At 43.3% G+C, this 27,779-nt stretch overlaps 2 protein-coding genes across 6 annotated transcripts; one reads left to right on the top strand and one right to left on the bottom strand.

The window, feature by feature from the left end:
* Positions 1-31: 31 nt before the first annotated feature.
* On the bottom strand, positions 32-12,825 carry tmem68 (transmembrane protein 68). Of its 4 annotated transcripts, none has more exons than XM_076876391.1 (9): positions 12,633-12,825; positions 12,172-12,293; positions 11,192-11,362; positions 7,210-7,309; positions 6,004-6,171; positions 5,077-5,270; positions 4,417-4,477; positions 3,866-4,005; positions 32-2,180 (listed from the first exon to the last, which is right to left on the bottom strand). In XM_076876391.1, the coding sequence occupies exons 2-9, from the start codon at positions 12,223-12,225 to the stop codon at positions 2,076-2,078; spliced, it is 993 nt and encodes a 330-aa protein (XP_076732506.1). In that variant the 5' UTR covers positions 12,226-12,293; positions 12,633-12,825; the 3' UTR covers positions 32-2,075. The 4 variants fall into 4 exon arrangements, with proteins under 4 accessions (XP_076732506.1, XP_014266732.1, XP_014266733.1 ...); XM_014411246.4 differs by having other exon boundaries at positions 12,172-12,311; XM_014411247.4 differs by having other exon boundaries at positions 12,172-12,314.
* Positions 12,826-13,298: 473 nt separating this feature from the next.
* tgs1 (trimethylguanosine synthase 1) lies at positions 13,299-26,914 on the top strand. Of its 2 annotated transcripts, none has more exons than XM_004572948.4 (15): positions 13,299-13,553; positions 14,920-14,981; positions 15,138-15,262; positions 15,363-15,453; positions 17,217-17,291; positions 18,056-18,556; positions 20,117-20,243; positions 20,328-20,414; positions 21,523-21,667; positions 21,995-22,298; positions 22,383-22,535; positions 23,718-23,864; positions 23,954-24,170; positions 26,270-26,348; positions 26,576-26,914. In XM_004572948.4, the coding sequence occupies exons 1-15, from the start codon at positions 13,360-13,362 to the stop codon at positions 26,684-26,686; spliced, it is 2,418 nt and encodes an 805-aa protein (XP_004573005.3). In that variant the 5' UTR covers positions 13,299-13,359; the 3' UTR covers positions 26,687-26,914. The 2 variants fall into 2 exon arrangements, with proteins under 2 accessions (XP_004573005.3, XP_076732718.1); XM_076876603.1 differs by having other exon boundaries at positions 13,299-13,509.
* The last annotated feature ends 865 nt before the right edge of the window (positions 26,915-27,779 follow it).

The following is a 27,779-nucleotide window of genomic DNA, read 5'->3' on the forward strand; positions in this document are numbered from 1 at the left end:
ACTCATTCCTCAAATAACAAACAAAGCAACATCTCAGTAAAGACATTTATTAACAGGCTGGAGTAGCTCTCAGTATTTAAAAGTTTAACACATACTTTACACTGTCAAACATTAAAAATACATGTTAGACCTCAACACTAGTGACATGGAAAAAGGCAACCAGTGTGCAGACATTAATGCTCCAGTGAGACATGTCTCTGAGCTGGCAGTGACACCAGTGTGACAAAAGATCTGCTGAATCACAATATTCACATGTTTAGATATTGAAAAATACAGCAACCACAAACACACAAACTGTAACTGCATCTCCAAACCACAACCAAATTTGAATTTACGTTACAAATGATTAGTTAATAACAAAGCAGCTAAGAGCCCAGGGTAAAACTGATATCACCAAACTGACATGCAGTGTGCACACTGATATGACCAACAGAGGCTGTTTTTAGCAATGTTGCATTTGTTACAGCAACAATCAAACACCGTCATGTTCAACATCATCGTCTTTAAACACTTTGTTTTCTCATGATCAGTCATTGCTTTGGAACTTCAGCGCAGTTCTTCCAGTCCAACGCCTTTCTTACTCCATCTTTGGGAAGCCGTCAGTTTCACCTTCTGAGTCAGAATTCAAATGTCTACTTTTGTGCAATCAGAAGTCCCAGATAACATATTTGTTGTCTCAATACTAAACAGTGAAAATCAGCTGGTCACCATTGATCTCCAGTTTCAGAAAAACCTTTTTGCTCTTGTGTGTGAAGACAAAAATGAGCAACATAAAAATCCACACTGTGGCGTTTACATGTCATTTGTTAGGCCCCATAAATCCAGGCCTGGACATCGGGCGCTCGCCCTCCACACGGATCCCCGATTTGTCATTTCCTGTGAGGTCATCCAGCACCAAGACCTATTTTCCCATTAACGTTTTTGGGGAATTAAATCATTAGGGCTTTGTTTTTTTTAACTATTCTATTTAAAATTGAATAATAATAATAATACAAAGAAAATACTGTACCAGCCTTAGTAAGAAACTAAGAACTCTTTCCTTGCGTCCTTTCTTTGTATATCCAGACTCGCCTGTAGCTAGTAGTGTTCAGCTGTACTGAAACATAAAAAACAACACAGCTTTCCTCAAAGAGCTGCATGTTACTGTGGATCCTTTCCATCTCTATACGTTACAGCAGCGGTCCCCAACCCCCGGGCCTCGGACCGGTACCGGTCCGTGAGTCGTTTGGTACCGGGCCGCGAGAGTTGAGGCTCAGGTGTGAAATGTCTGGTTTTCAGGGTCTTTATCGGTTTTCAGCGTTATTTTGTTATCATTAACTGGGTTTTCCTGGGTCTTTTCACCTGTGTTATGAATAAATCTTCTTTTTTTCGGTACCAGTACCAGTTTTATTTTGTTGTATTTATCCGCGACACCTTAAAGGCCGGTCCGTGAAAATAGTGTTGGGCATAAACCGGTCCGTGGTGCAAAAAAGGTTGGAGACCGCTGCGTGACAGGACATCCTGCAGTACCTGAGTGTTTGAGAACGATACAGTACTTCAGTGGTTGGTGGACGTAGTGAAACATTAATGTTCAGCTTTTCTTGTCATCATAAAGCACCCACCCATACCTTTTCTATAAGAAATATTGATTGATTGGTCTAAACTAATCACTGATCAACTCAAAAGGCATCGACAACAAAACACATTTATTAAAAATCATTATGAATCACTTGTTGATGTAAATGCACTTTTAAATAAACACATTTGCCTTTTCTTCCACACAAACACAAAAACATTACGGTCACAATAATGTGTCTGAATTCAAATAAATATTTGCTTTTCTTTCCGTCCTTTGAGAGATATTATTATGAAACCTGACTGCATCTTATAAAGTCTTAATTTCAACAGATTCGTCTCGAATACGAATATATATAAAAGGGAGTCTATGTAAACAAAAATACATATGAGAGCTGTGCAATAAAAACATCGAGGACTTCAGATGCACATCAGCACCAAACCTGTGCAGACTGCAGCCACCTGATGCGTGGGTTTGGTCACATACTGGACAGTTTGTCTCTGTTGTAGTGTCACTGATGTTAGTGGGCTTTGTATTTGGTGTGGAATCTCTCCAACAAGGCTCTCAGGATGCTCCCTGGGATTTGCTGATGTGTGTCTATCAGAGACTGGACTGCTTGCTGCACCTTCAGAGTAAAAACGCAAACAGAGATAGCGGCAGTCAAAAGGTTGACAGGAAACATCTGAGATAATGTTCTTTTCAAACTGTGTTAAAAGTCATTGTGGTTTTGATTTGAGGTATGCATATATTGTATCTGATGACACATGAGGGGGCGTTAACCCAGATGGTATAAAATATCTGCTTATGCTTTGATTAGTCGGAGATCAGCGCTGTCTGCGTACGGCGCTGGTCCCCCCACGCGTGTATTTCATTAAATAATAATAACAATGGATTGGATCTACTGTATATAGCACTTTTCAAGGCACCCAAACATAGATTGTTTGAAGATTAACATTTGGTGGAAAAGCAAAACATCCTCCACCAGTTTAATCAGCTATTAAGTTATAACCAACGAGTTCTTTACACTCAAGGACACTGTTAAGTATCCTACCGGGGGGGGGGGGACGACACTGGACTGAGTGCCATTAAGCAGGCCTACAGAGCGACACCCCTGCCTGCTGCTCCTCAGAGTATTTATTCTTCTGACTACTTTTACTTCCTATATTTTTAAAAAGACATCTGTACTTTTTTCTTCTTGCAGTTTCAAAACCAGCTCATTACTTTTGGTTTGACAGATTTGAGGGGAGTTTTTTTTACATCACTCCGAGCCTCCAAACATCAAAGCGATTTGAGCCTGAACAGTAACACAACAGCAGTGCTGATCGTTTATGAGCGACATAATGTCGCATAAAAAGAGACGTGTGTGTTGTCAGGGGCTGAAGTGGGCCGGTGTTGTTCTTTATTTCATTTCTTTCTTTTTTTGGAACAACACTGGAACGGCCACAGCTGTCCAGAAGTTGTGGCTGCGGTGTTTCGACATCTATCCAGTCAAGGTTCAGATGCTGGATTTCACAGGGAGAGAAAAGAACGAGACAACTTCACTCAGAGGTGGAGGAAGATGAGAAAGACGGGGCAGGAGAGGAAGAGGAGAGGCTAGATTTAAAGGTAAGGACTGCTCACTGAGGGTAAAGCTTACATGTACGTCCTCGTGTATTTCAAGCAGACATCATGTTTGTTCATATTGTGAAACCTGCTGCTGACGTAGACTAACTGTGTTATTTAAAGACCAACGAGCCAAGACAGCGGAGCGAAAGATTAACAAGATTAGTGGGCAGTAGATCAAGTTTACACGATGATGACTTTAACTTACTAACAACTGAAGACATTTGAATTATTATAGCAAGTTCAAAACCGAGACGATGACAGTTGAATATGAGAAAATCTGCTGGTGCAGTCTTCCCACGCCTGTCTCCATTTCTCCGCTTGGCTCGACCCAGAGTTAGTTAGCAGCTACAGGCCAAGCTGGGAACACTAAGCCTTATCCAGAGGTCTCTGTACGGAGCCGCGGACCTGCTGCTTTGGTGTTGAACAGGTGGACTCTGTCTCTACCTTCAGCTTTCTGAGCAGCCACATCTGCGCCCAGCAGCAGCTGCACTTCCTCCGTGTCCTGAGGAGGAAGAACCTGGACCAGGAGGTGGTCACATCCATACCTACATCCAAGTTTGAATGACCAACTGAGTACCCAGAGTAGATCACACAGGGAGAAATGGAAAGTCCACAGAGTAAGGCTCTGAGAAGGTCCAGGACCTTGCAGTGCAAACCAAAGCACTGCCATGCTGTTAGAGTGAAAGGAAGCAAACGCTTACTCACTTTCTGTGCTAGTTCAGCAGCATTTATGTTGGGGTCATATGGGATGGGATCCCCAAGGAAGGTTCGAAACTTCACAGGAAATCCACCATAAACAGGAGCTATAGGGAGACGAAATCTGTCATAGACCCAGCGGAAAAATCCTGGATAGACACATCAGAGAAAGAGCGTGTTCGATACGAGCTCAGACAGCAGTGCTTTGTTACAGAAACAAAATGTATGAAAATACATTATTACACAGGACAGTATCATTATTGTGATCAAGCCCCGCTGAGCTCCACAGTGTTGTTCTAGGTTAACGAAGGCTTTAACTCAGACGCTTCATTACAACAAACATTCACACTTACTTTGATTCCCTGAACCTGAACTCTACAACAGAACACAGACTTTCAGTCTTTTTCAATGATAGGTTGCAAATATGTGCTGTGCTCCCTTGAACATGTGTCCCCAACCCCGGGAACAGACTGGCTCACATCCTGAAACTGAAACACTCCTGGGGTGATGCGAGACACCAGCAGTTTTCCTGGAGTAATACTGTAAGTGTCAAAACTTACTGAGCGTTCCCAGAGATCTGAAGCCTTCCCGCACATTCTGAGTAAACATTGGAATTACTGGCTGAAAAACAGAGAGTGCAACACAAAGATGATCAGAGAGACGGTACTACCACAGCATCATTATCATTAAATGTTAGAAATGTAAAATATTTTATTAGAATTGATATATATATAGTTATAATGAGATGGCTGTTCATAAACACATTAATAACAGAAATCGATTTTTCTTTCTAAGCTACATGTTTATTGTACAAGAGCAAAGCAATCTGTCACTGTTAGCTGTACGATGAACAGTTCACAGATATGCATGTATTTGCAAACAAGAGTGTACAGAATTTAAAATCCCTCTCCTCACAATAATCAGCCCCCACCCCATCTTAATGACCTCATAGTACCGTATCACCCCGTTAGAGCACTTCACTCTCAGGCTGTTGGTTTACTTGTAGTTCCTAAAGTATTTAAAAGCAGCGTGGGAGGCAGAGCCTTCAGCTTCCAGTTTGTTAGTTTTGTTTGTCAGTGATAAAGTATTAAAATAATGTGACAGTCACATTTTGTAAGTTTAGTTTCACTTGTATCAAATAGGGCAGGAATGTACTGCTGTTGATGGTTCAAAAACATTACTGTGCTGAAATGTGACTAAATTAGACTGAAACAACGCACCGCTCGAGAATCAATGGCGACCTGGGCAAAGCCTTTCCGTTCGCCCCAGAGGAGAGGGTAGGTCTCATCACTAAACAGAGCTTCCCGCACTCCTCCCGGAGAAATCGCCAACAGGTGACCGTTCTTCAGAGCTCGAACACACTCCTCCTGAGGACCATGGATCACACTGAACACCTCCAAGAGCAATTTGAAACCTACAGTAATGAGACAAGACGACAGAGTAAGGAACAGACGGTCGCAGGTAATCACCAATACTTTACCATACTGTGCCCATGTTTCCCCAGTGCATCCAATGAGTGGGAATGTTAGATAAAAATACAAATGTCACAGTATTTTTGTAGCTAGCGTGACCCAGAGTACTGAAAGTCTGAGGTATAAAAGGCCAACAGCAATGAAGATAGCAGTCTCTGTCTGTGGCGCTCCTGTGTTGCACATCAGCCAATCACAAAGGACCACCTAGTCCAGCGATGCAAACATCACATTTCCACCTGTGGTTCTGTGTGAGCCAACACACCTTCAATGCATGTCATGTAAGACTGACTAATAATCATTTGCTCGTGTTGACGTCTTTAGTGCAGGTTGTTATTTACGTAACACCGGAATCTTCTCCAGCTTCAGACCTCGGTTGGAAAAACACATATTTTATCTCCATCATTTCTTCCTCTTCTCGATCTGCAAAGATTCTGGTGATAGCTAACATAGTTTCTTTCTTTGTATGTTGAATGAAATTTTCTATTAAGAAAATGATGTGATTTGGGTTGTTTGTTTGTTTTCAGCGAAAAAATAAAACCAAAACTGAGTGAATATCCTACAAGTGGTTTCGTGGTTTAAGAGCATCTGGAGAAGAATGATGACACAGTCGTTCTGGGAAAGTGTTTAGTGTGTGCTCCGTGTTAACGTTTGCACATGGGTCGGTGTGTACAGTACCTGGGATCTTAAAGAGGAAGTGGTCGGCTACGGAGTGGCAGGTCCGTCCCTTCTGAATGATAACGTGAGCGAGGAAGTAGTAGTAGTCGACTGGAATGGCTCCGTGATAGTACACGATCAGAGCTGGTCCTTCATCGGGAATCTTTTCCATACCATGAACCTCATACCCTAGTACACAGATAGCATTAGGGATCAATCAATTATGCATAGATGGTGCTGCATTAGACACTTAGAACTTTATTGTCATCTTCAGAGTTTTTGATTGGTGGAGAGGTTTCACCACTGCAAGGCGATTCTTCAGTCCTAAAACACCTGATGGAGTCTCTCAGGTGAGGGTTGGTGACCCACTATTAATCACACGAGTCATTGCGTGAGCCGAGGTATCGACCAGGGTGTGGTCTATTATGCCCCACCCTGCTATCATGTGAGTTATTGAGGTCATATGAGCCAAGGACAGGACTCATCCAGAAAGGGATCATCTGCAAAGCCACCGCGTGGCCTCAACATCGGCTGTTCACAGCGTCTCACAGCGATGGTGAGTCAACTGCTGTGTCTATATTCCAAAATTCAAACACTGGTAACCTGAACAGACTGTATGTGTACAGCTGTGCTTGTCCTGTTAAGATGGCTGAACATTTGCAGAGTGGTTGTTTGCTCTCGCTTCTACACACAGAGCATACACTACATCAGGGGTGGGCAACTCCAGGCCTCGAGTGCCGGTGTCCTGCAGGTTTTAGATCCCACCCTGGGTTAACACACCTGAATCACATGATTAGTTCATTAGCAGGCCTCTGGAGAACTTCGGAAATGCTGAGGAGTCATTTAGCCCTTTAAATCAGCTGTGATGGATCACGGACACATCTAAAACCTGCAGGACACCGGCACTCGAGGCCTGGAGTTGCCTAACCCTGCACTACATGGTTTAGCCTGTGTTTGGGTGTTTTGTTCTCGGGATTCACGAGGACAGAAAGCGAAACCTGCAGTTTGATGTCAAGTCCACGAGAGGCTACACGAAGCTCTCCATCAGCTGTTAGCACTGACTGTTGGATGAGGGGTGACAAACCAAACAAACCAAACAAACTTTTCAAGCACGACTGAGAACTCATACACATGTACAGTGCTGGCTTTAACCAAATGGAGGCTGTTACTGATAGCAGTGGATGTAGAGCACTGTGTCATCGTAAATGAAGGACCTTGGTGTCCTACCATGCCAGATGGCTCCGTGTCCGTCCCACAGAGTAGCTAAGGTCTTCCTGGCTCCGTCCCACAGGTTGTTACAGTAAGCTTCTTTCAGCTGATTCTTCCTCTGGTAGAAGAAATAAGCAGAACTTTATCACCTGCTCACGCTTTCAGGAGATCATTAATATTCACTTTTTATAGGACTCTACCACCATGGCCTGTATGTATGCTCACCACACCCCACTGATAAAGACAAAGCATGCTGAAGTACATTTAAAATTTGCTGAACAACAGTCAGACAAGCCTGGGAAATGGTGGGAAAATGCTAATAGTTTCTCCATACAGGACGTGGTCTGAAGCTGTCATTATCAACTTTTATACAAAGTATTAAATAAATTTCCCTGTGGCATTTTCCATTATTACACATTACTTAATTTATAGACATCAATGGTTGGATTTATTTGCATGTGTGGATTGGATGGGTAGTTACTGACAACCCAGTCAAGACTTCCTGTTGGGAAGAATTTGATGCCAATTTGATGTAAATAGTTTTGGGTTTTTTAAGACCAGACCAGCAGTATTTATACTGTAAAAAGCTAGAAACCCATCCGGTAATTACAGGCAACCTATTACTTAACAAATTTCACCAAATGTTTTTCATGAAGTTCTTTTCTTTTCCCTATTTTGTCACCACTGACGCGTCTGGTGCAAATATCTCATAAATAGGAGGCATGCAGGTTCACTGAGTAAAACATCATGCCTCTGTCACATGACACAGGATCCACAGTGCCTATACGTAATAAAGGAAAGTGTCTTTGTGGTTCAGATGTTGCTCAGAAGAAGATGATTTAAAAGTGTATTAGTCCACAGGCATGAAAGGAACTGTTACGAATTAGCCCATAAAAAGTAACAAAGGTTTTTAGTTAACAGTCTTTTCGAATAAACAATTTTTTTTGAGTAAAAATAAAAAATAATGGCATGCCAGCTTTGTTTTTATAGGACAAACCTTACGGGATCAACTCCTAAAAGCTTAACAGTGAACAAAACACTTCCAAACTTTGAGAAAACCAGTGTGGTTGTTACAATAAACACAGTATTTTTTTCTCAGGATGCTTTACTTTATAAATTCATTTCTGCTGAGCAGCTGAAACAGCTTCATGAGTGTTAAAAGAACTTTTCTGAAGCACATTGCTCTTCACCATCACAGCTTGCTGTCTTTAAGAGTGTCAGTATTTTTCTTTTGATGTTTGTGGGGCAATTTCTCCACAACTTGTGTTGATCACAATTATTGACAGGCTGGTATAATAAGTGGGTCTGAAACTGTGCAGGGCTTCTCTGCATCAGCTCACTGCATAGCACTATCGACATGTGGGGATACCCAAGTTGGCCAGCAGGTGTCACTGTGGAGAGAGGTTTCAGATTGTTTCAAAACTTCGATACAATTTTGGCACAAATGCTTTGAATGTTTCACAAAGCCTTGCTTTCCCAACATTCCCCGTCCCCAGTCGGACTGGGAGTGACGTGTTTGGCCACATGGTCTCCTGATTGGCTGTCTGAGTGTCATTCAAAGACGATGTGCGTTTTACAGATCATTGGGAAAAAAACAGTAAGTAGAGTTTCAGTCTAACACGTCTCTCTGCAACAAAGACAAACGAAGAGACAGCAACATCACAAGTGTAACAACCTGCCTGACTGTCAGAAATGTGATGTCGGGTGAGCAGGCCAGCATATGCTGTGTGGCCCCAGAGCAGCGGCCCTTTGCTGCGTGTCTTCCCCTTATTACTTATCTAAAGTAGTGTTGATTCTAATTTGTGCATCCAATTTTTATTTTCTAAAGTAATGAAAGATGTATGCTGTACAATCTTTCCAAACCTGGAAAAAGAACAGTTCAAAGAAATCCTTACTTTTAAGCAAAGTGTGTAATATGTGCAATAATGACGTTTCTGGAGTAATGACCCCACCACTGATCACAACAAACACCTCCAGGGTGCACAAACATTTGACCATGCATGGATTTAATGTCTGTGACATACTGCTTAGAGATGATCTCAATGACAATTGATTATGGAACTGGATTTGCTAAATTCTTATCAATTCCCATCCCTACTTAGGCCTCATATATAAAACTATAAAATACAAACTCAATACTTTGAATCAACTTCAATCGATGCCTGGTTTATTTTTTATAAAATAACAAGTGAGCAGGCCTCACCTGTCCATGGAACTACTTGCCAGTCAACTTGATGGCGGCGCGTGAACAACGCGAGGCTCAGTGTCTCTCCAGAATCTGCTATTTAGCGGTTTTTTATCTACTTTTAACCGGATTATTCGTCCAGAATTGCTGTGCGTTCCTGACCTACAGCAGACAAGAGCTTCTGGACATCTGGACTCATAACTCCAACAGTTTTATCGCCGATCTCCGACTCATCCCAGAGATCTCCAGAACACCGGAGGCTGCCCACTCTACCCGGCCGGGCGGAAGTGCACGCAGACGGCGCCGAGATCGTAAACACTTCCTGCCATAAAAGACATCTACAGGAAGCGGTGTCTGAAAAGGGCTGGGAAAATCATCAAAGACCCCAGTCACCCATCACATGGACTCTTCACCCTCCTGCCCTCTGGGAGGCGCCACAGGAGCCTCCGGACTAAGACCACCAGGTACCGGAACAGCTTCTTCCCCACAGCTGTCAGACTCCTGAACTCTGCCTCCTGACATCTGACCCACGTTAAACTCATGGACTGAACATACACACCCACAATGGACAACTGTACCCTCAAACACAATAATAACATGGACTGAACCACCACTCACAACCACTAGCACTTTATATAGCCTCTGTAGAAACTATCCACACCCTCACTTATCTTAACTGCACTACTGTATAGCTCTGTGTAAATAATCATTCTGTACATTCAATAATCTTTAATCCTACAACTGTTTACAACTTGCATAGTTCACATTTCTGTATAGCTGTATATCCCAGATTCTGTAAAGTTATTTATTTCATATTCTGTATAGTTTTTCATATTTATATCCTGTTCATATCCTGTACATAGCTTGTACTCACTACAGCCTGTACATACTTATAGTTATAGAATATTCACAACATACTTCATACCGTGTACATTATAACATACCATAATAGACCCATTTCTGTAATATACTCACATGTCTATATTATTGATAATATATATTGTAATATATCTATATCACTAAAGCACTTCTGGATGGATGCAAACTGCATTTCGTTGCCCTGTACCTGTGCATGTGCAATGACAATAAAGTTCAATTCTATTCTATTCTATTCTATTCCTATTGATGTTGAACCTCTAAAACCAGGGAACTATGTAAAAAAATAGCTGTGAACTCCTTTATTTAAATCTGAAAGTTTCAATCAGACAGTCCTACAAACACTGCGCAGATGTCAGAAGCTACTAAAATGGTGTTTTTGTCCCAAACATTATGGAGGGAGCTGCAGATGATAACTAAACAGTGAAGGTCCTTTTATTTGTGTGACTGCGAGTGTAAGCATCATCATCATCATCATCATCATTTATTTATTTATATAGCACTTTAAAAACACACCTGTTAGACCAAAGTGCTGTACAATACTAATATGCACATAGTAATAGACATAGCAATAAAGTTAAAAAACAATAAAAAAAAAAATAATGAAAAAAAATAAAATAAAATAAAATAAAATAAAAATGTCAGTTACCCACAGAGTTAAAAGCCAGGGAATAAAAATAGGTTTTTAATAAAGACTTAAAAACTGGCACTGATGCAGCCTGTCTAATATGGAGAGGAAGGTTATTCCAAAGCATCGGCGCGGCAACAGAGAACGCTCGGTCTCCTCTAAGTTTCAGCCGTGACTTTGGGACCGAAAGCAGCAACTGCTCAGCTGACCGAAGGGAACGAGTGGGGACGTGGGGCTTCAACAAATCAGACAAATAAACAGGTGCCAGACCATTTAGAGGTTTAAAAGCCAATAAAGCACTGTTTACTTACCTTGTAGACATGAAGGAAGAGTATAGAGAGGTAAAGGAAGATAACGATGAGGAAAGGCACGATGAAGACGATGGCTAGGGGTGTGAAGACCCACAACAGGTATTCCAAGACACTCAGATAGTCCTCTTGATCAAGACCCGCCCATTCCTCCCATGCATGAAACAAACACACCTGTCGACCAGGACCAGAATGTCAATACTAACATCCCTCACTTTGGTCCAGGTGAAAACATCTCAGTAATTACTGGATGGGTAACTTTAAAATACGTAACACATTCTTTGTATCAGCAGTGGTTAACTGTGTTATGTAACATCACAGTTGGACATAAAATACCACTGTGGGAGAATCTAGAGTTTCTAAGCGACGGACACCATAGAAGCTCCTTTCAATGCTTAACATGTGACGCAGTGATAGTATAACACTCTTACTAATACCAGGTCAGATCGTAATAACAACTACGGTCCAGGACAAATGATCTACATTTAAATTTAGAACGGCGTGGGGCCCACAATCTGAACGCCTCCTCTGTGGAGGAGTGGGCCTCAAAGAGGGCTGGAGAGACATCCCATCATGCACACTGTGGGACTTATTATCCACTTGTTGCCAACATATTGTGAAAAATCCATCCATGCATCTTTTTCCGCTTCTCCTTGAGGCGGGCTGGAGCCTATCCCAGCTGTGTAAGGGCAAGAGGCAGGGTACACCTGGACAGGTCGCTAGTCTGTCGCAGGGCCAACACTATGGGCGATTTAGACTCACCAATCTCTTTGGACTGTGGGAGGAAGGTCCCGGAGAGAACATGCAAACAGAAAGATCTGATGGTGCAGCAGTGTTAACCCTCCGTTATGGACAGTGTTATTGTATTATGTGCATCTTCAAATAAAGTCATGCATGAACACCAAAGCTGATGTTAAATAAATAATACATTTCTTTCTAGGTGAGCTCGATTTCATTATCAAGTCCTTGGACAGGATGCATACCAAGACAGAGAGCGTGTCCTCCGCGCCCGTCAGACATGACTGGTTGCCTGACATAGTGCTCTGCTCTCAGCCACGAGAACTCCAGCTCAGCCGACTGACGCTCCGATCAGGTCTCAGGCAGACTGCATAGAGAACACCTGCTGCTACATAGAAAGGAGGTAAAGGAGGACGCAGTGGATTACGCAGACTCCAATTTCTAGTAAACACCAGCAGCTTTTTAAAACCAACTAAACTGACAGCAACTTTACATAGCATTAGTATCTAGAACAGCACCACAGTGTTACTGGAATAGGAAGAGGCTACATTTGATCAGCAAAATGACAACAGCGAGCTGGGGCTACGGTATAATAACTGACTGTGAGCTAAGTCTCATTGAAGGAGCTGGAAAATCTGACATTTCTCAAGAAACCTCTAATTCTAAGAGCCAACTCCCCGGTTACAGACATAAAAACGGTACCTACCGACTGCTTACTCGGTAAAGCGTGCCATTAAACTGTAGCACGACATTCAATATTACACTAGCAAAACCTATGCTTCTTAGAGCTACCAACTATCCTGTCCATCAACCCGGAACGTCGTCGGGCGAACACAGAGTCGCAGATTTCTATCCTAAAACTGCCGATGAAAGAGTTCTACTCGCGAACAAGGAAGAGTTTCCGGGTCGACTCGTTCGCTTCAAAATAAAAACAAAACTAATTGCACCTGCTTTCAAACAGTAACTATATACAGTCATAGTTTTGAGAATATAACCCTCAAAAGTAAAAGTGGAAAATGTCAAAATGGTAAATGGTAAATGGCCTGCATTTGTATAGCGCTTTTCTAGTCCCTAAGGACCCCACATTCAGTCATTCACCCATTCACACACACATTCACACACTGGTGATGGCAGCTACAAAAGATGCCATTAAATTTAAAAAGCGCAATAAAATCAGTAAAAATAGATGCATTAATGTAGCTATAAAGCAATTAAAATGAAACAGTTGGTGTTCTAATGACCATGAGATTTAGTGATTTTAAAGGAAAAATTTTGTTAGAATTTTTTTCTATAAAAAACAAAACAAAACAAAAAAATTGCAACTTTTATTTTGAAAAACAGCGGAAATCCGCTGTTAGCTTATAGTGCGGAAATAATCAATAATAAAGGAAAGAGTCCCATGCTGCTTAAAGACGCAAGCAGCTCGTCGGTAAATGAAAGTGTGTTTGTTGTTGCAGCGAGCTAACCGCCATGATGCTGGAAATGAGAAGAGTAGCCCTGGTGGCGGAAATCATCTTCACCAAGAAGGAGTCACTGCAGGAGGAAGAAACGATTCATTGTCGTTGCTCCAGAGCCTTCGTACAGTGAGCCTCCACCACCTTTCCTCTGTCCGCTACAACTCATACACGTAATTCATTAGCAGCACGTCGAACAACAGTCTGATCTAAACCGGTGTTTGTCTCAGCCGGGCTGACATGGCAACCAGCCAGTGTGGGTCATTAAAAGACGACGCAAGAAACGAACTCCAGTCAAATCTTTGAAATTCCGTGTAATAAATGTCGTTTTAATGAATAACTGACTTGAGTGAAGGCAACCACAAAGCAGCGTTTTAAAAAGCTATCATATCAATCACAGTTGAATGAATCGCAGTCATTACAAGGCTACTACTGTTGCTAGCACAATGCTGAACCCCAAAAGAAAAGGTTAGCAGCTGTGTGCTGGTGGCAGCGTGGTATGAGCGGTGGAATCAGACACTATAGTGCCAAACGTATTCACTCGTCTGCCTTCACACACACATGAACTTGAGTGACATCCCATGATACTGTCCCAGCCTTTGCAGCTATAACAGCTTCAACTCCTCTGGGGAGGCTTCCCACACGGGCTACGAGTATGTTTATGGAATCTTTGACACGGACGCTGGATGAGAACCTGGCTCACAGTCTCTGCTCGCATTCATTCATTTTCTGAACATTCCCATTAGGCTGTCAGAGAGGTGTTTGTGTTAAAAAAGGTATTTATGAGGAAAATATTGGTGGTTATCAAAACCTGGAGCTTATGAAAGACAGCAGATGTTTGCTTTTCCACAGAGTGCTTGTTCCAGGTCTAGTAATAGCAGCATGCTTTACATCGCTGCATTGGACGCTTTGTGCGGCGCCTGGTCATGTAAGGTTTGGATTCAGCTGCTCAGCTATGAAAACATGCAGCTGTCTGATCACTGTTCTTCAGCTAATCTGAAGGCCATGTGACGTTTGGAGTTCTGCAGCAATTGCAAAAGGTTGGTGACCTGTGACCTGTGCACTACGCTCGAGCACTTCGTGGCTGAGATGGTGTCATTCCCACTCACTTCCTCTTTGCTGTAACACCACGAACCACGACTGTGAAATATTTAGTTGCGAGGAAATTTCACGACTGCACAGGCGGCATCTTATCACAGTACCACGCTGGAATTCGCCGAGCTCCTAAGAGCAACCCGTTCTTTGACAAATGTTTGTAGAATCAGTCTGCATGTCCAGGTGCTGATTTATACACCTGGATGTGATTGGAACACCTGGATTTAACGATTTAATGAATACTATCGTGTGTCATGTCACTCGAATGCTTTGAGTGTTGAATAGGAGTAGAAATGCAAGTATATTACTTTATTTTTTCACAGTCGTTTAGATGTTGTTGTTCTCAGTACCCAAACACCTTGAGTTTTAGCGGATACGCTGATGTATACAGATGCATCTATGGATTTCCTACATCTGTCCTTTATGTCCATCGCCTCTTTACAGGGATCGAGAGTTGTATCGTTCTGATAACAGACTTCTGCCTGACCTGGAAAACACTGTACAAGGTACATCCTGTCATGATATTTAATAGTACCAGGGATTAAAATAATCACCTATGAAATGTATCAGGCATTGGGGTAGAAGAATGTGGCTCTCTTAACCTCGCTGTACTGTCTAGTTTTAGTTGCCATGATTTAAAAAATACATTTCTCAACTCATAGATGTAGATGATGGTGAAGAGGAGGAAGAGGAGACTGAGGTGGAGGAGCTGGATGAAGAAACTCAGATGATGGCCAGCATGGGCCTGCCTTTAGCCTTTGTGTGCTCCTCCGAGCAGAGGAGAGCAGTAAGTCACACAGTTTTGCAGTGCTGTGTTATTAAAGTCGCCGTTTTTTGAAATGAAAGCTAAAAAGCAGCTTTGGTTGTTATTTTCCGTCATGTCACAGGGGTGGAGGTCTAACAGGAGTTCCTCAAAATACTGTGAAGAAACAAGTGAAGAAGAGGAAAGTGAAGAAGATCCACAGGCTGATGAAAAAGGTGATGCGATTATCTTATTGCTTTTATTGTTTTTATTACGAGTAATATTACGAAGGTTTGTATGTGGTAGAGTATCCACTTTCTCCACGGTCTAACTCATCTCCTCCCATACCTGAGTTTTTGTGTCAGCTACTGCCACAGCTGCACTCGGCTTGTAGATGGTGGAGCTGACAGGTACCATCTGGTACTGGGATTACTGTGACAACATGCACTAGTGAGCTTTCAATGGCAGCATATTAATGATCAAGAAACTGATCAATATACTGACCTCACAGCCCATTGTTCCCTCAGTGCTGTTAGTTTCAGTCATTGTGCAGATGTCCTGTTTATAAGGTTAAACACCTGCAGCCAGCTGAGACTGAAGAAGTCAGCTGGAAGAGTGACGAAACGTTTCTCCCACTGAAAACGTCCAGATGAACAGAATCAACTTTTGGGAACACCATCCCACTGTTTGTAAATGTTGGGAACATTTAACATTCAACATGCTAATTAAGGCCTGTTAAATGTTAACGGCGTCTGCGACATAGCTCTTGCACAATCAGACCTTTGGGTCCACACAGCTGAATTTTCCAGACCAGCAAATTGCCAGAAGTTCTCCTTTTAGGCGGTCAGCTTACAGGCTTTTATCAGCAGCACATGTCTCCTTACCTTCTTAATTACAATGGAAGCAGTAACAGCGTATTCATTGTTTCAGAGTATTGCATGTGGTCCTTCTTTTTTTCATGCAACTGTGATGTCATGCATAGGGATGGGTATCGTTTAGATTTTATCCGACACCGGTGCCAAACTGGTACTTTTGAAATGGTGCCGGTGCTTAAACGGTGCTTAAACGGTGCTTAAAGAATGGAGAACACAAACTTTGTCCAAAAACCTCTCATGTTCAGCTGTTTTTTGTAAAAAGATAACAATGTTAGCCTTTTCTGCAGCTATGTGGCATATATGGTATCACTCTTGGCTGGAAGCAGTGCTTAAACAATGGAAAAACACAAACTTTGTCCTAAACCTCTCATGTTTAACTGTTTTCCACTTTTCTTTGGTCATTTTAGCCTTTTTGGCCAGGGTGAAGGGAGTATCTGCCATCAAACAAGAAGACAGCCGCATGTAGCTATGATGATGTTTGCTAGTTCACCTTACATGCATTAATTTAATAACGTGGTTAGCCTACTCAACGTAAATTACACACGAACAACATTAAGCTACTCACGCAGAGAAGAACGGCTGCTGCTGCATCATCATCCTCATCATTTCTGCTACACTGGCAGGGCTAGGGGCCAGGACTCTCCTCTTCGGGTTTTTGGGGGATGTTGCTAACTCCGGGTCTGATAACAGGCACCACACCCGCAGTAGATGTGCACGGTGTGAGGTCTCGCAACAAGCTATCAAATACAGCGCATTTCTCGGCTTTTAAAAAAACGCTATGCGTCGCCAGGTGTTTCATCAGATTCGAGGTGTTACCTCCTTTGACAGTATCACAGTATCAGCTTAAAGCACTTGTTGCTGCTGAGTTTGCATCTTTTGCTGTGAAGTACAGCCAGACTTTGACCGCTTCGCCTTGAGCATTTTTAATCTGTAGCTCTGCTCTAAAAGAACGTACGTACCTGGGCCCGCCTACTATCCTCGAAACGTAAAATGATTGGCTAGAAGTGTATCACAGCTCAGGAAAAAAAAGCACCGAAATGTGCACTGCTTTTCGGTCTGGTTACTACCGTTTATGTCAGAACCGGTACCCATCCCTAGTCATGCATGATGTTTTTATGTCATAGTTGATGAGGAGGCGTTTGATCCACGAGTGGGAGTATCAGGAGGGATCCAAGATGCTGGCTGGGAAGCCTACTGGGGTAAGAATGGTCACATGACGTTTATAGTGAAATGTATGAAGACTGTTTTTTTCTAACACTGCACTGTGACACCGGGTTTGGTAGGAAGACATAGAGATATCATGTTGGGTCAGTGGATACTCGGGGTGGCTGTGGCTCAGGAGGCAGTGGGTCAACTACCAGTGGCCTCCTCCAGTCTGCTGGGCAAGACGTTCGTCTACTTCTTCATTCAGGAGTAGAAGTTGGCAGGTCATCCAGGTCTTGCAGACATGTCTCCTGATGTCGAATTCATTTGTGTCATCTGACTTCATAAATAATTATAACTGTTTATCGTGCTCCTCAGAACCTGCACAATTCATCCAAAATTCTGGCTTCACGCGTCTGTTTAGACCAACACAGACAGGAAAGCAGTATGGACTGATTACATTGTGCTTCTACTCTCCCGGAGTGCTCGAAGCGCCGTATACGACATGCCTCATTCACCCACTCATGCAAGTGCAAACTTAATCTACATTCACACACATTCACACTCTGATGAACACATCGGAGGGCAACTTGGGGTTAGTATCTTGCCCAAGGACACTTGGCATGCAGACTGGAGAAGCCTGGGATCGAACCACCAACCTTCCGATCAGGAGCTGAGCTGCTCTACCACCTGAGCCACAGCCGCCCCGAGTAGCCACTGACCATTTAAAAAAAAGAAGTTCCACCATATCTTCTTCGTGTTCTTTTAATGCAACAATCCTACACATGAAATATTAACTAATGTTTTGACTCTTCTGCAGCACAACAGGGAGAAGCTCTGATGTGGAGCAGCTGGCTGGAGAAACATGAGCTGCCGTCTTCAGAAGATCCAGGACGGACTCCTTGGGACAACCCGGATACTAAAGCTCTCTGGGACAAACACGCTACAGAGACCTACTATTCTTATTGGGAACAGTACTCGTACTGGGCGGGACAGGGCTGGACCTTTGAGCAGTCTGCCTGTAATGGGAACGCTGGAGGGGAAGAAGAAACAGGAATCACGGACAGAGGTTTACAGAGCCAATCAGAGAAACAGAGCGACGGCCCTACTGAAGCTGAGAGTAAACACGAAGAAGATGATGCTGAAGTTTTGCATGTTCTGTTTGGACAGAGCTTCACAGTGGAGGCAGGTGGACAGTGTGTGGCTGGTTCAGTCATGGTCCAGTCAGAGGGAGTGTCCTGCAGCTCTGATGATGCTTCTGATGATGGGAATAACCGCAAGAGACCAGCTGACTCTGTACAGCATCACAGCGCTACTACAGGTAACAATTGTGTGTATGAGGTGTGGCCAAGGCTGCATGATCAGCAGACTATCTGTCTGCTGAGTCTCAGTCATAACATTTCTCATTGTTTTCTTTTTCAAGCATTTTGAGTGGAACCTGTTTCAAAGGACACCCGTAACATAAACTAAGGTTCTTCCACTTGGTGCTGGCAGTGAGAGACAAACGCTCAGCTCACTGGGACAACGAGACACTGACCTCAGTGTCGAATGTCTGTCCACCAACATGTTCTGTCCAGCAACGTGTCCAGGGGGACAAGAACAAAGTACGGGCGCCCACAGGAAACTAAATATTGAATCAAATAAAGTCAGTGTAGAAAACCCCCACAGCCTATACACAAGAGAAATCAGTTATGTTGAGAAACATTAGCTGTTCGATAGGCCGGGGTCGGCAACCTTTAACACACAGAGAGCCACGTGGACCCAGTTTCCACGGAAAAGGAAACACTGGCAGCCGCGAACACTTTGTGACTCTAAAATGACGATAAGACTGCATCCTGTTTTTTTACCTTCACGCTTCGTATAAACAACAATAATGTGTTGCTCATGAAATCTACAGAGAAAAAGACATTTGTGTAATAAACACATTTTGAACTCTTAAAAAAATATTAACAAAAACAAACACGATTAAAAAGCTGAACTTAAATGATCCACGGACCAAACAAAGCTGAGCGTGTAGCGGAGCCTGAATTTCAAAATAAATGTCACTAAACCATGATGAATACATTTTTGCAAAGTACCTGCATAGATATTTCTTTCACCTGCTTAATGGGACTTCTGCTCCTGAACGTCTGCGCACGGCGTCTGCAGATCGGGGCCGTGCGGCGTGAGCGGTGTGGAGAATAGCTGCTCACATACGTGTGTGGATCAGAAGCTCGACAAGACTCCAGATGCATATGTCTTCATGTTTATGTGTCGGGATGGCGCTCCATGTTTCAAACACGAGTTGGATTTGGTTGGTCTCGACATCACTCCATCTGTGATCCTGAACAAGAGCGGCCTCGATGTCGAGTGTGGCGCTTACTTTGAGCGTCAAAAAAATAATGAAATATAATTTGATTTTAATGTTTCAAGATCACAGTCATCTTCCAATTTAGAACTAAAACAAATAGAATACACTTCAATTAAATACTTTAATTTACTTTCCCAAACCACGCGGGAGTATAAGGATGAAATGGCGCCTGTGGCTCTGGAGCCGCGGGTTGCCGACCGCTGGCGTAGGTCTTCACAACCACTGAAAACAAATGTCTTCAGAAAAGTGGAAGGAGCTCACATCCCGACAGCATCAGTCAACCTTGGATCGCACAGGAACTTGTTACTTTGGTGACAATGACTTCAGTAACTCAGTGTCACAGAAAATGTGTTTGTGTTTACTGAGCTGTGTATGAAAATGAGTCAAAGACTGAATCTTAACTTGTTCAGTTCTGTTTGGTTAATCATGTTCTTGTCCTGTGGTTTTCACCACAGTTTTTTCTCCTTTGTTCAGTAAATGGATGTGTGGTTGCTTTAATAAACACGTAGCGTTTTGCACGTCCTGACACAGGCTTCCAACTGGCTGCTGCCGGGAATAACGGACGGCACGGATCGAGGAATGAAACACCCGATGGAAACGATGATAATGACGATGACGACAAACCACCAGGAAAAGGATGCGCTAAAGTCAAACGGAGGTAAGTTTGATGTTCTATCATGGAGACCGTCATCTCTCCAACAAGCCCGGGAATAATGTTTCTGCTGTTTGTCCTTGTTGTCAGTCATGAGCTGGATGTGGACGAGTGCCCACGTCTGACACCCGAGGAAGCCTGGAGTCAGCTTGGCCTCAAACACAACCCAGAGCCTCAGTAAGTCTTCCTCTGCTCCTTTGGGAATCTCGTCTCGGTCACGTCTGCCGACTCCAACTCAGATACCTTGTGATTGGTCGTTTATGTTTATGATAGAAATATAAAACATGCAAAACAAAAACACTCAGATGAAAACATTTCAACTTGATTATTAGAAATGGGCCTAAAGCTGAAGTTGTTATTCAGCACATGTCCTGCTTTGTTTGTGGTAGGTCACAAGTCCTCAGTGACTGCATCCACTTTACCTGCTAAAATACATAATGGTCTTCTAGGCAGAGACACGAAAATAAGAAATGAGATTAAAAATATAATATATTAGTTCCAAAAAGATAAGATTGGTGAAACAAAACACAGTCGGGGTAAAAAAGTATTAAAGGACAAAAAATATTCATCATTGAATTTTGCAGCCTTATGCTTTACATCACTGATTGGAACCCATCTCCTCATAAAACAGAAAGTTAACTGAAACAAACATATGAGCCAGTATGGATCCAACTTCACTGAACTATCACCAAATCAGATTAACTGTCGCCTCAAGGTTTACATTGTAAGACCCTGCAATGATACAAAGAAGACCCCAACAGTCAGGCAGACAGCGACGAGCAGCTCTGGGCAACAGTGGGAAGGAAAAACCATTTTAACAGGAAGAAACTCCCAGTATCTTCTGCGACTGGTTCAGGTTGAGGGGAGGAAGATGGGACCAAATGCACACTGTGGAAGTGTGGAACGACTTTTCCCAGCGGACCTTTCACAGCAGGGAAAGCACAGGGCGAGTGATTGTGACTGTAGTGCACAGGAGATGTAATGTGGCATCGTGTGCTAACAGCACTGATTCTTCATTAACAGACAAACATGTGACATGAAAGCCGTTAACTTCAGCAAACCAACATCTAGAACACAAAAGGCCTGCAAGGCAGCGAATGCTGCAAATTGACAGTTTTTATGCTTGAAGTGTTGCAGGTGTCGGCTCTGGTGAAATGATTGAACCCAGCCTGCTTCTGAGCCGTTTCTCTGGGTTTTAGAAACACAAAGGTTTATGTGAGCGCGGCTGTTTGAGTGTAAACATGTTTTTAAATGTCTAAATTGTAACAATGTGTTCGTGTCTCAGGTTCAACAGTGTGTTCAGCTTCAAAGGAAGCTCAGCTTCAAAGTGTCAGAAGCAGCGATGGACCAAGAGGAAAATCAGCAGCACCAGGTTCTCAAAGACGGGCAGAGACAGCACACGTCCACAGATCAGCACCTCCCTTTGTAAGGTACGACCTGCAACGGGCTGAAGAGCGGACGTGTTCTGAAGCCTGTCCCTGATCAGCCAGGACAGATTAGATGTTTTCAGTTTTGTGAGCATGAAAGATGACCCCAGAATCTCAATAAGTCCTCAGACGTTAGGCTGGAGTAACAGCTGAAAGGAAGCATCACAGTGGAAATCACTGAAAGTCATGTCCTTTACCTGTTCTCCTGGCATGTCCGTGGACGTGGATTAAAAGCACGGAGGACTGGAACAGCTTAGATAGGAGGAAGTCGAGCAGAGCTTTGTTTGTTTGAACGTTACACAGAACGAAAAAAGTCTTTTTGTTTCACAGGTTCAAAGTTTCCTTGAACAGGTCCAGCGAGAGTGTGACCGGAGTGAGGTGGACAGAGAGAGACACCCTGAGGACAAGCCTCCATTTTTAAGAGAAGCTGAAGAAGAAAAAGACGGGAGGAAAAAGGAGGTGAAGAATTCTGCATCCAGTTTAGATGCAGAGGGCAGCAGTTACCCCAGCATCACCTCCAACTCTGTCACAGAGCCGGAGGAGAGTGACGTGGAGGAGAGTGAGGAGCAGCCGGGCACACACTTACCCTGTCCTCAGATTCCTGACGAGCCTGAAGTTCACAGTAAATCTGCTGGTGAATCAGGTTGTTCATAGTAAGGCTGTGCTGTTTAAAAGAAATGAACAAAAAAGTAACTGCCTAATATTTATGTCTGTGTAGAATTAAGTGTGAAACACACAAAAACACCAAAGAAGAAGAAGAAGAAGAAGCAGGTCCCAGCAGAGATGGCAGCTGAACCACAGCTGGCTAAATACTGGGCTCAGCGCTACAGACTCTTCTCTCGCTTTGATGAAGGGATCAGACTGGACCGAGGTCAGTCTGCACACTGCAGTTATGTCACATTACTCCAGTGGAATCAGCAACATGTGAGTCATATTTAACCTCTAAATGACTGAGAGCCGGCTCTGCATCACAGTTCAGGTCATTTCAGTGTTCTCACCTGGATGGCTGAGCATCCAGGTGAGTAAAAGCTCCAAAGATCATTTTTATAAACCACGTTTAAAGAAGTGTTTGAATATTACTTTGTTAGGCCCTGAGGAGTGTCAGTGACTGGCAGCAACACTGATTGTCCTGCATTTTTATTTTTTAATGTCAGATTTAAACAAAACAAAAACCTGACACTCGTGACGTCGCCTCCCAACAGCTGCTGTATAACTATTAGATATAATATTTCTTTTACACTTGACGATTCAGTGTTACTCATCGTTTACTGTCACTGGATTAGCTAATAACTAACTTATAACTAACTTATAACTAACTTATAACTAACTTATAACTAACTTATAACTAACTTATAACTAACTTATAACTTACTTATAACTTACTTATAACTTACTTATAACTCAGAGTGCACAGTACAGTAATAAGTTTATCTGCAGCAGTCTGAGCAGGAGACCAGACCTGCCGCTCCCCGCCCACCTCCTCCAGCGTGTCTGGAGAAATACCAACGACCAGTTTTACTGATGAGTGACGATAGCGACTGTTAGTCATCTAGTCGCACACATTACTACTACGAAGCTCGTTCAACCTTTGGTTCAGAACTAAAGAAGCTTTGTGGAAGAGACGTGAAACAAAGTCGCTTTCTAGCCAAGCTCCTCAGACATGAACAGTAACTGAGAGCAGCAAACTGAGGAATGTACAGAGAAAGAAATCAAGACACATGGCTTAGAAAGGAAGGAGAAAACTGAGGTTTTTAGAAAAACTCTCAAAATATAAAGACTTTGAAATTGAGAAGAGCATCAGCGTAACACAGATCCTCCTTCTGGGCTCTGCTCACGTACTGAGGAGAACCACCCTCATGGCAGCCTTATAATTTCCTTTGGGATTAATAAAGTTTTCTGATTCTGATGTTCAACAAGTACCTTGAACAGTAGTCGTGATTTGGCGCTATATAACTAACATTGTATTGAATTAAACTGAGAAGGAATGGGTGATGAATACAGCAGGAAGTTTAGCTGCTCAGGTCGTCTCACACATGCTCATCATGTGTTTCAGAGGGCTGGTTCTCTGTGACACCGGAGAGAATCGCTGAGCACATTGCCCTCAGGGTGGAGCACAGTTTCTCTGCGTCTCAGCTGGTCATAGACGCCTTCTGTGGTGTAGGAGGAAATGCCATCCAGTTTGCCCTCACTGGAAAGAGAGGTAAGTGTTTATAAGTTCATAAGGTGTTTTTAGAAATGCTGAACACGCTGAGCTCACAGTCTGTCCTCTGCGTCGTGTTTCTCTCTCAGTCTTAGCCGTTGACATCGATCCAGTGCGGCTGGACATGGCTCGGCACAATGCTGCGGTTTACAGTGTGGCCGACCGAATCGACTTCATACAAGGGGACTTCCTTCAGCTGGCCCCCCACCTCCACGCTGATGTGGTCTTCCTGTCGCCACCGTGGGGAGGACCTGACTACCTAACTGCTGAGGTGTTCGACATCAGGACCATGATGGAGCCTGATGGATATCCTTTGATGAGGAAGTGGAGGGATGTTAGTGACTGACAGGATTCGTTTGCAGGAGGGACCGAAAACTGAGAGGAGAAAATTACAGCTTAGCTTTGAAAAATGTTTTTGCGTTTTCAATTTTACAGAAGACGTCAGGAGTCATCTGTTCATCTGTTAGAATAATAACGTGCAAACGCCAGCCCTCACTTTTTATATTTTGTTTCCAATCAGTCAGACTTTCTTGTCATCTTTGAACAGTTTTCTAGCTTTCAGTTTCTGGATTGGCTGCTTCCACATCCAGTTGCAGTTCAGTCCTTATCTCAGCTGCAAACATCACACTGACAGGCACGTGGCACAGACACCCAAGTTTTTAACACAGTGGGGCAAAAAAGTATTTAGTCAGCCACCAATTGTGCAAGTTCCCCCACCTAAAATGATGACAGAGGTCAGTAATTTGCACCAGAGGTACACTTCAACTGTGAGAGACAGAATGTGAAAAAAAAATCCATGAATCCACATGGTAGGATTTGTAAAGAATTTATTGGTAAATCAGGGTGGAAAATAAGTATTTGGTCAATAACAAAAATACAACTCAATACTTTGTAACATAACCTTTGTTGGCAATAACAGAGGTCAAACGTTTACTATAGGTCTTTACCAGGTTTGCACACACAGTAGCTGGTATTTTGGCCCATTCCTCCATGCAGATCTTCTCGAGAGCAGTGATGTTTTGGGGCTGTCGCCGAGCAACACGGACTTTCAACTCCCGCCACAGATTTTCTATGGGGTTGAGGTCTGGAGACTGGCTAGGCCACTCCAGGACTTTCAAATGCTTCTTACGGAGCCACTCCTTTGTTGCCCGGGCGGTGTGTTTTGGATCATTGTCATGTTGGAAGACCCAGCCTCGTTTCATCTTCAAAGTTCTCACTGATGGAAGGAGGTTTTGGCTCAAAATCTCACGATACATGGCCCCATTCATTCTGTCCTTAACACGGATCAGTCGTCCTGTCCCCTTGGCAGAAAAACAGCCCCATAGCATGATGTTTCCACCCCCATGCTTCACAGTAGGTATGGTGTTCTTGGGATGCAACTCAGTATTCTTCTTCCTCCAAACACGACGAGTTGAGTTTATACCAAAAAGTTCTACTTTGGTTTCATCTGACCACATGACATTCTCCCAATCCTCTGCTGTATCATCCATGTGCTCTCTGGCAAACTTCAGACGGGCCTGGACATGCACTGGCTTCAGCAGCGGAACACGTCTGGCACTGCGGGATTTGATTCCCTGCCGTTGTAGTGTGTTACTGATGGTGACCTTTGTTACTTTGGTCCCAGCTCTCTGCAGGTCATTCACCAGGTCCCCCCGTGTGGTTCTGGGATCTTTGCTCACCGTTCTCATGATCATTTTGACCCCACGGGATGAGATCTTGCGTGGAGCCCCAGATCGAGGGAGATTATCAGTGGTCTTGTATGTCTTCCATTTTCTGATGATTGCTCCCACAGTTGATTTCTTCACACCAAGCTGCTTGCCTATTGTAGATTCACTCTTCCCAGTCTGGTGCAGGTCTACAATACTTTTCCTGGTGTCCTTCGAAAGCTCTTTGGTCTTGGCCATGGCAGAGTTTGGAGTCTGACTGTTTGAGGCTGTGGACAGGTGTCTTTTATACAGATGATGAGTTCAAACAGGTGCCATTCATACAGGTAACGAGTGAGGGACAGAAAAGCTTCTTACAGAAGACGTTACAGGTCTGTGAGAGCCTGAGATTTTCCTTGTTTGAGGTGACCAAATACTTATTTTCCACCCTGATTTACAATAAATTCTTTACAAATCCTACCATGTGGATTCATGGATTTTTCTTTCACATTCTGTCTCTCACAGTTGAAGTGTACCTCTGGTGCAAATTACTGACCTCTGTCATCATTTTAAGTGGGGGAACTTGCACAATCGGTGGCTGACTAAATACTTTTTTGCCCCACTGTATTGTAAGACAGTCCCTACAGTTAAGCCCTGAAAGGTGAACTTTATTTCAGGCACTCTGCAGGTAACACAGTCAGTCTGTTCAATCTGAAAGTTTCTTTTTTTGAACATGCAGTTTTCATCCTTGACACTCGGCACATTTGAGATCTTCCGCCTGGCCAAACTGATATCAGACAACATTGTGTACTTTCTTCCGCGTAATGTTGACATGGATCAGGTCAGTGTGTTCAGGATTTCTCAAACATGTAATGTAATCTGTACTTTGACATATTTCGTGTGACCGTGGATGTCTGGATGTTCATGCTCCACTGGACTGGCAACGCCGCGGTGGCATCGTTCTTTATGTACCCAGACTCTTATACTTGTAATGAGTATTGTGTTGTAGTTGTGTTTGCTTTGCTCAGCTTGTGTTGGGACTGTCTTACTGAAATCTTGTCTCTACAGGTGGCGTCTTTAGCCGGCCCAGGAGGGAAGGTGGAGGTCGAGCAGAACTTCCTCAACAACAAGCTGAAGACAGTGACTGCTTACTTTGGCAGCTTGATAAGCCCGGGCTAAGCCAAGCACCAGTACGAGCGACGATGAAGGAGAACGGACCGAACATCATTTCTGCTGTTTGTCATCATTTCTGTTCCAGGTTACTGAACCACATCCACACAGGATTCACTCTGCAGATCAGCCTGGCCCAGCTTACCCACCTGCCATTTTCTGTATCTTTATAATATCTGTTTTTATTTTGTCCTTTTATTCTACATTTGAGCCTAATAAAATGTTTTTCTCATTGTTTTTATGCAATGTTTTGGTACATTTTAGTTTAAGACTGGCAGATGACAAAGACATTAACTACATCAGCAACAGAGTTATTGACATCTGCACAGCAGAACCGTCTTTTAAAAAGCTGTTTATGTGTTTGCTAAAGAGGTGCAGTGTGGGGGGCAAAGCTTTGATAGCTGCCACTAGGATGGTAACCGGACTGGTTCTGATATAGCACCTTTCTACTCCACCTCTCCACATTCTGATGATGGGGTCACCGGCCCAGGCAGGCGGGCAGGTCTTGCAGATCGAGGTTTGTGAATGCGATATCTTGAAAACGAGGCAGTGTAGGGGCTTCAGTCTGATGCCACAGGTGCATCTGTTACTAATCTCCGATCAAACGTCAGGTTTATTTGAAAATCTTGTGAATGCGATAACTCGTGAACAAGGTGGCGTAGAATTTTGAAATTGATACCATGAGTGTGTCTACTGCAAATCTCAGACGACTTCAAATCCTGGAGATAAAGTTTTTGACATCTCGCTGTGATGTAGGATTTAGTTTGATACAGTAGGTGTGTCTGCTAGGAGGCAGGGGGGTAGCACTAGCAGCTGCTGGCATTCACGCTCCAACCTTCCAGTTAGTAGACGACCTTCTCTACATCCTGAGCTACGGCTTTGGAGTGAGGGACACACGATCCATACTACAATATGTTTATCTTACAGTGACCTGATGCAATTAAAATTGCAATTATGTATCCATGTAACTATTTTCACAAGTATTCAATTTCATTCAGTTTTTTTATAGTGCTAAAGCACAAGAGTCATTTCCAGGGCCTTTATGGAGTCATCGTCATCGTGATGAAAGTGCGTTTCCTAAAAACTGAAATATCACTGAGGT

The sequence above is a fragment of the Maylandia zebra genome, linkage group LG18 (genome assembly GCF_041146795.1).
Source record: "Maylandia zebra isolate NMK-2024a linkage group LG18, Mzebra_GT3a, whole genome shotgun sequence".
NCBI classification, from domain to species: Eukaryota; Metazoa; Chordata; class Actinopteri; order Cichliformes; family Cichlidae; genus Maylandia; species Maylandia zebra.

What these genes read in the sequence shown, in the direction of transcription:
- tgs1 (XM_004572948.4), top strand. Translation starts at nt 13,360, where the DNA reads ATGAAAGTGTGTTTGTTGTTGCAGCGAGCTAACCGCCATGATGCTGGA. An exon ending in CCTCCGAGCAGAGGAGAGCA is followed by an intron (nt 15,263 to 15,362) that starts GTAAGTCACACA and finishes GTCATGTCACAG; the next exon opens with GGGTGGAGGTCTAACAGGAG. An exon ending in GCATCACAGCGCTACTACAG is followed by an intron (nt 18,557 to 20,116) that starts GTAACAATTGTG and finishes GTCCTGACACAG; the next exon opens with GCTTCCAACTGGCTGCTGCC.
- tmem68 (XM_076876391.1), bottom strand. Translation starts at nt 12,225, where the DNA reads ATGTCAGGCAACCAGTCATGTCTGACGGGCGCGGAGGACACGCTCTCT. An exon ending in TCGCCATTGATTCTCGAGCG is followed by an intron (nt 4,478 to 5,076) that starts GTGCGTTGTTTC and finishes TCTGTTTTTCAG; the next exon opens with CCAGTAATTCCAATGTTTAC. An exon ending in CAGATCTCTGGGAACGCTCA is followed by an intron (nt 4,006 to 4,416) that starts GTAAGTTTTGAC and finishes GTGTCTATCCAG; the next exon opens with GATTTTTCCGCTGGGTCTAT.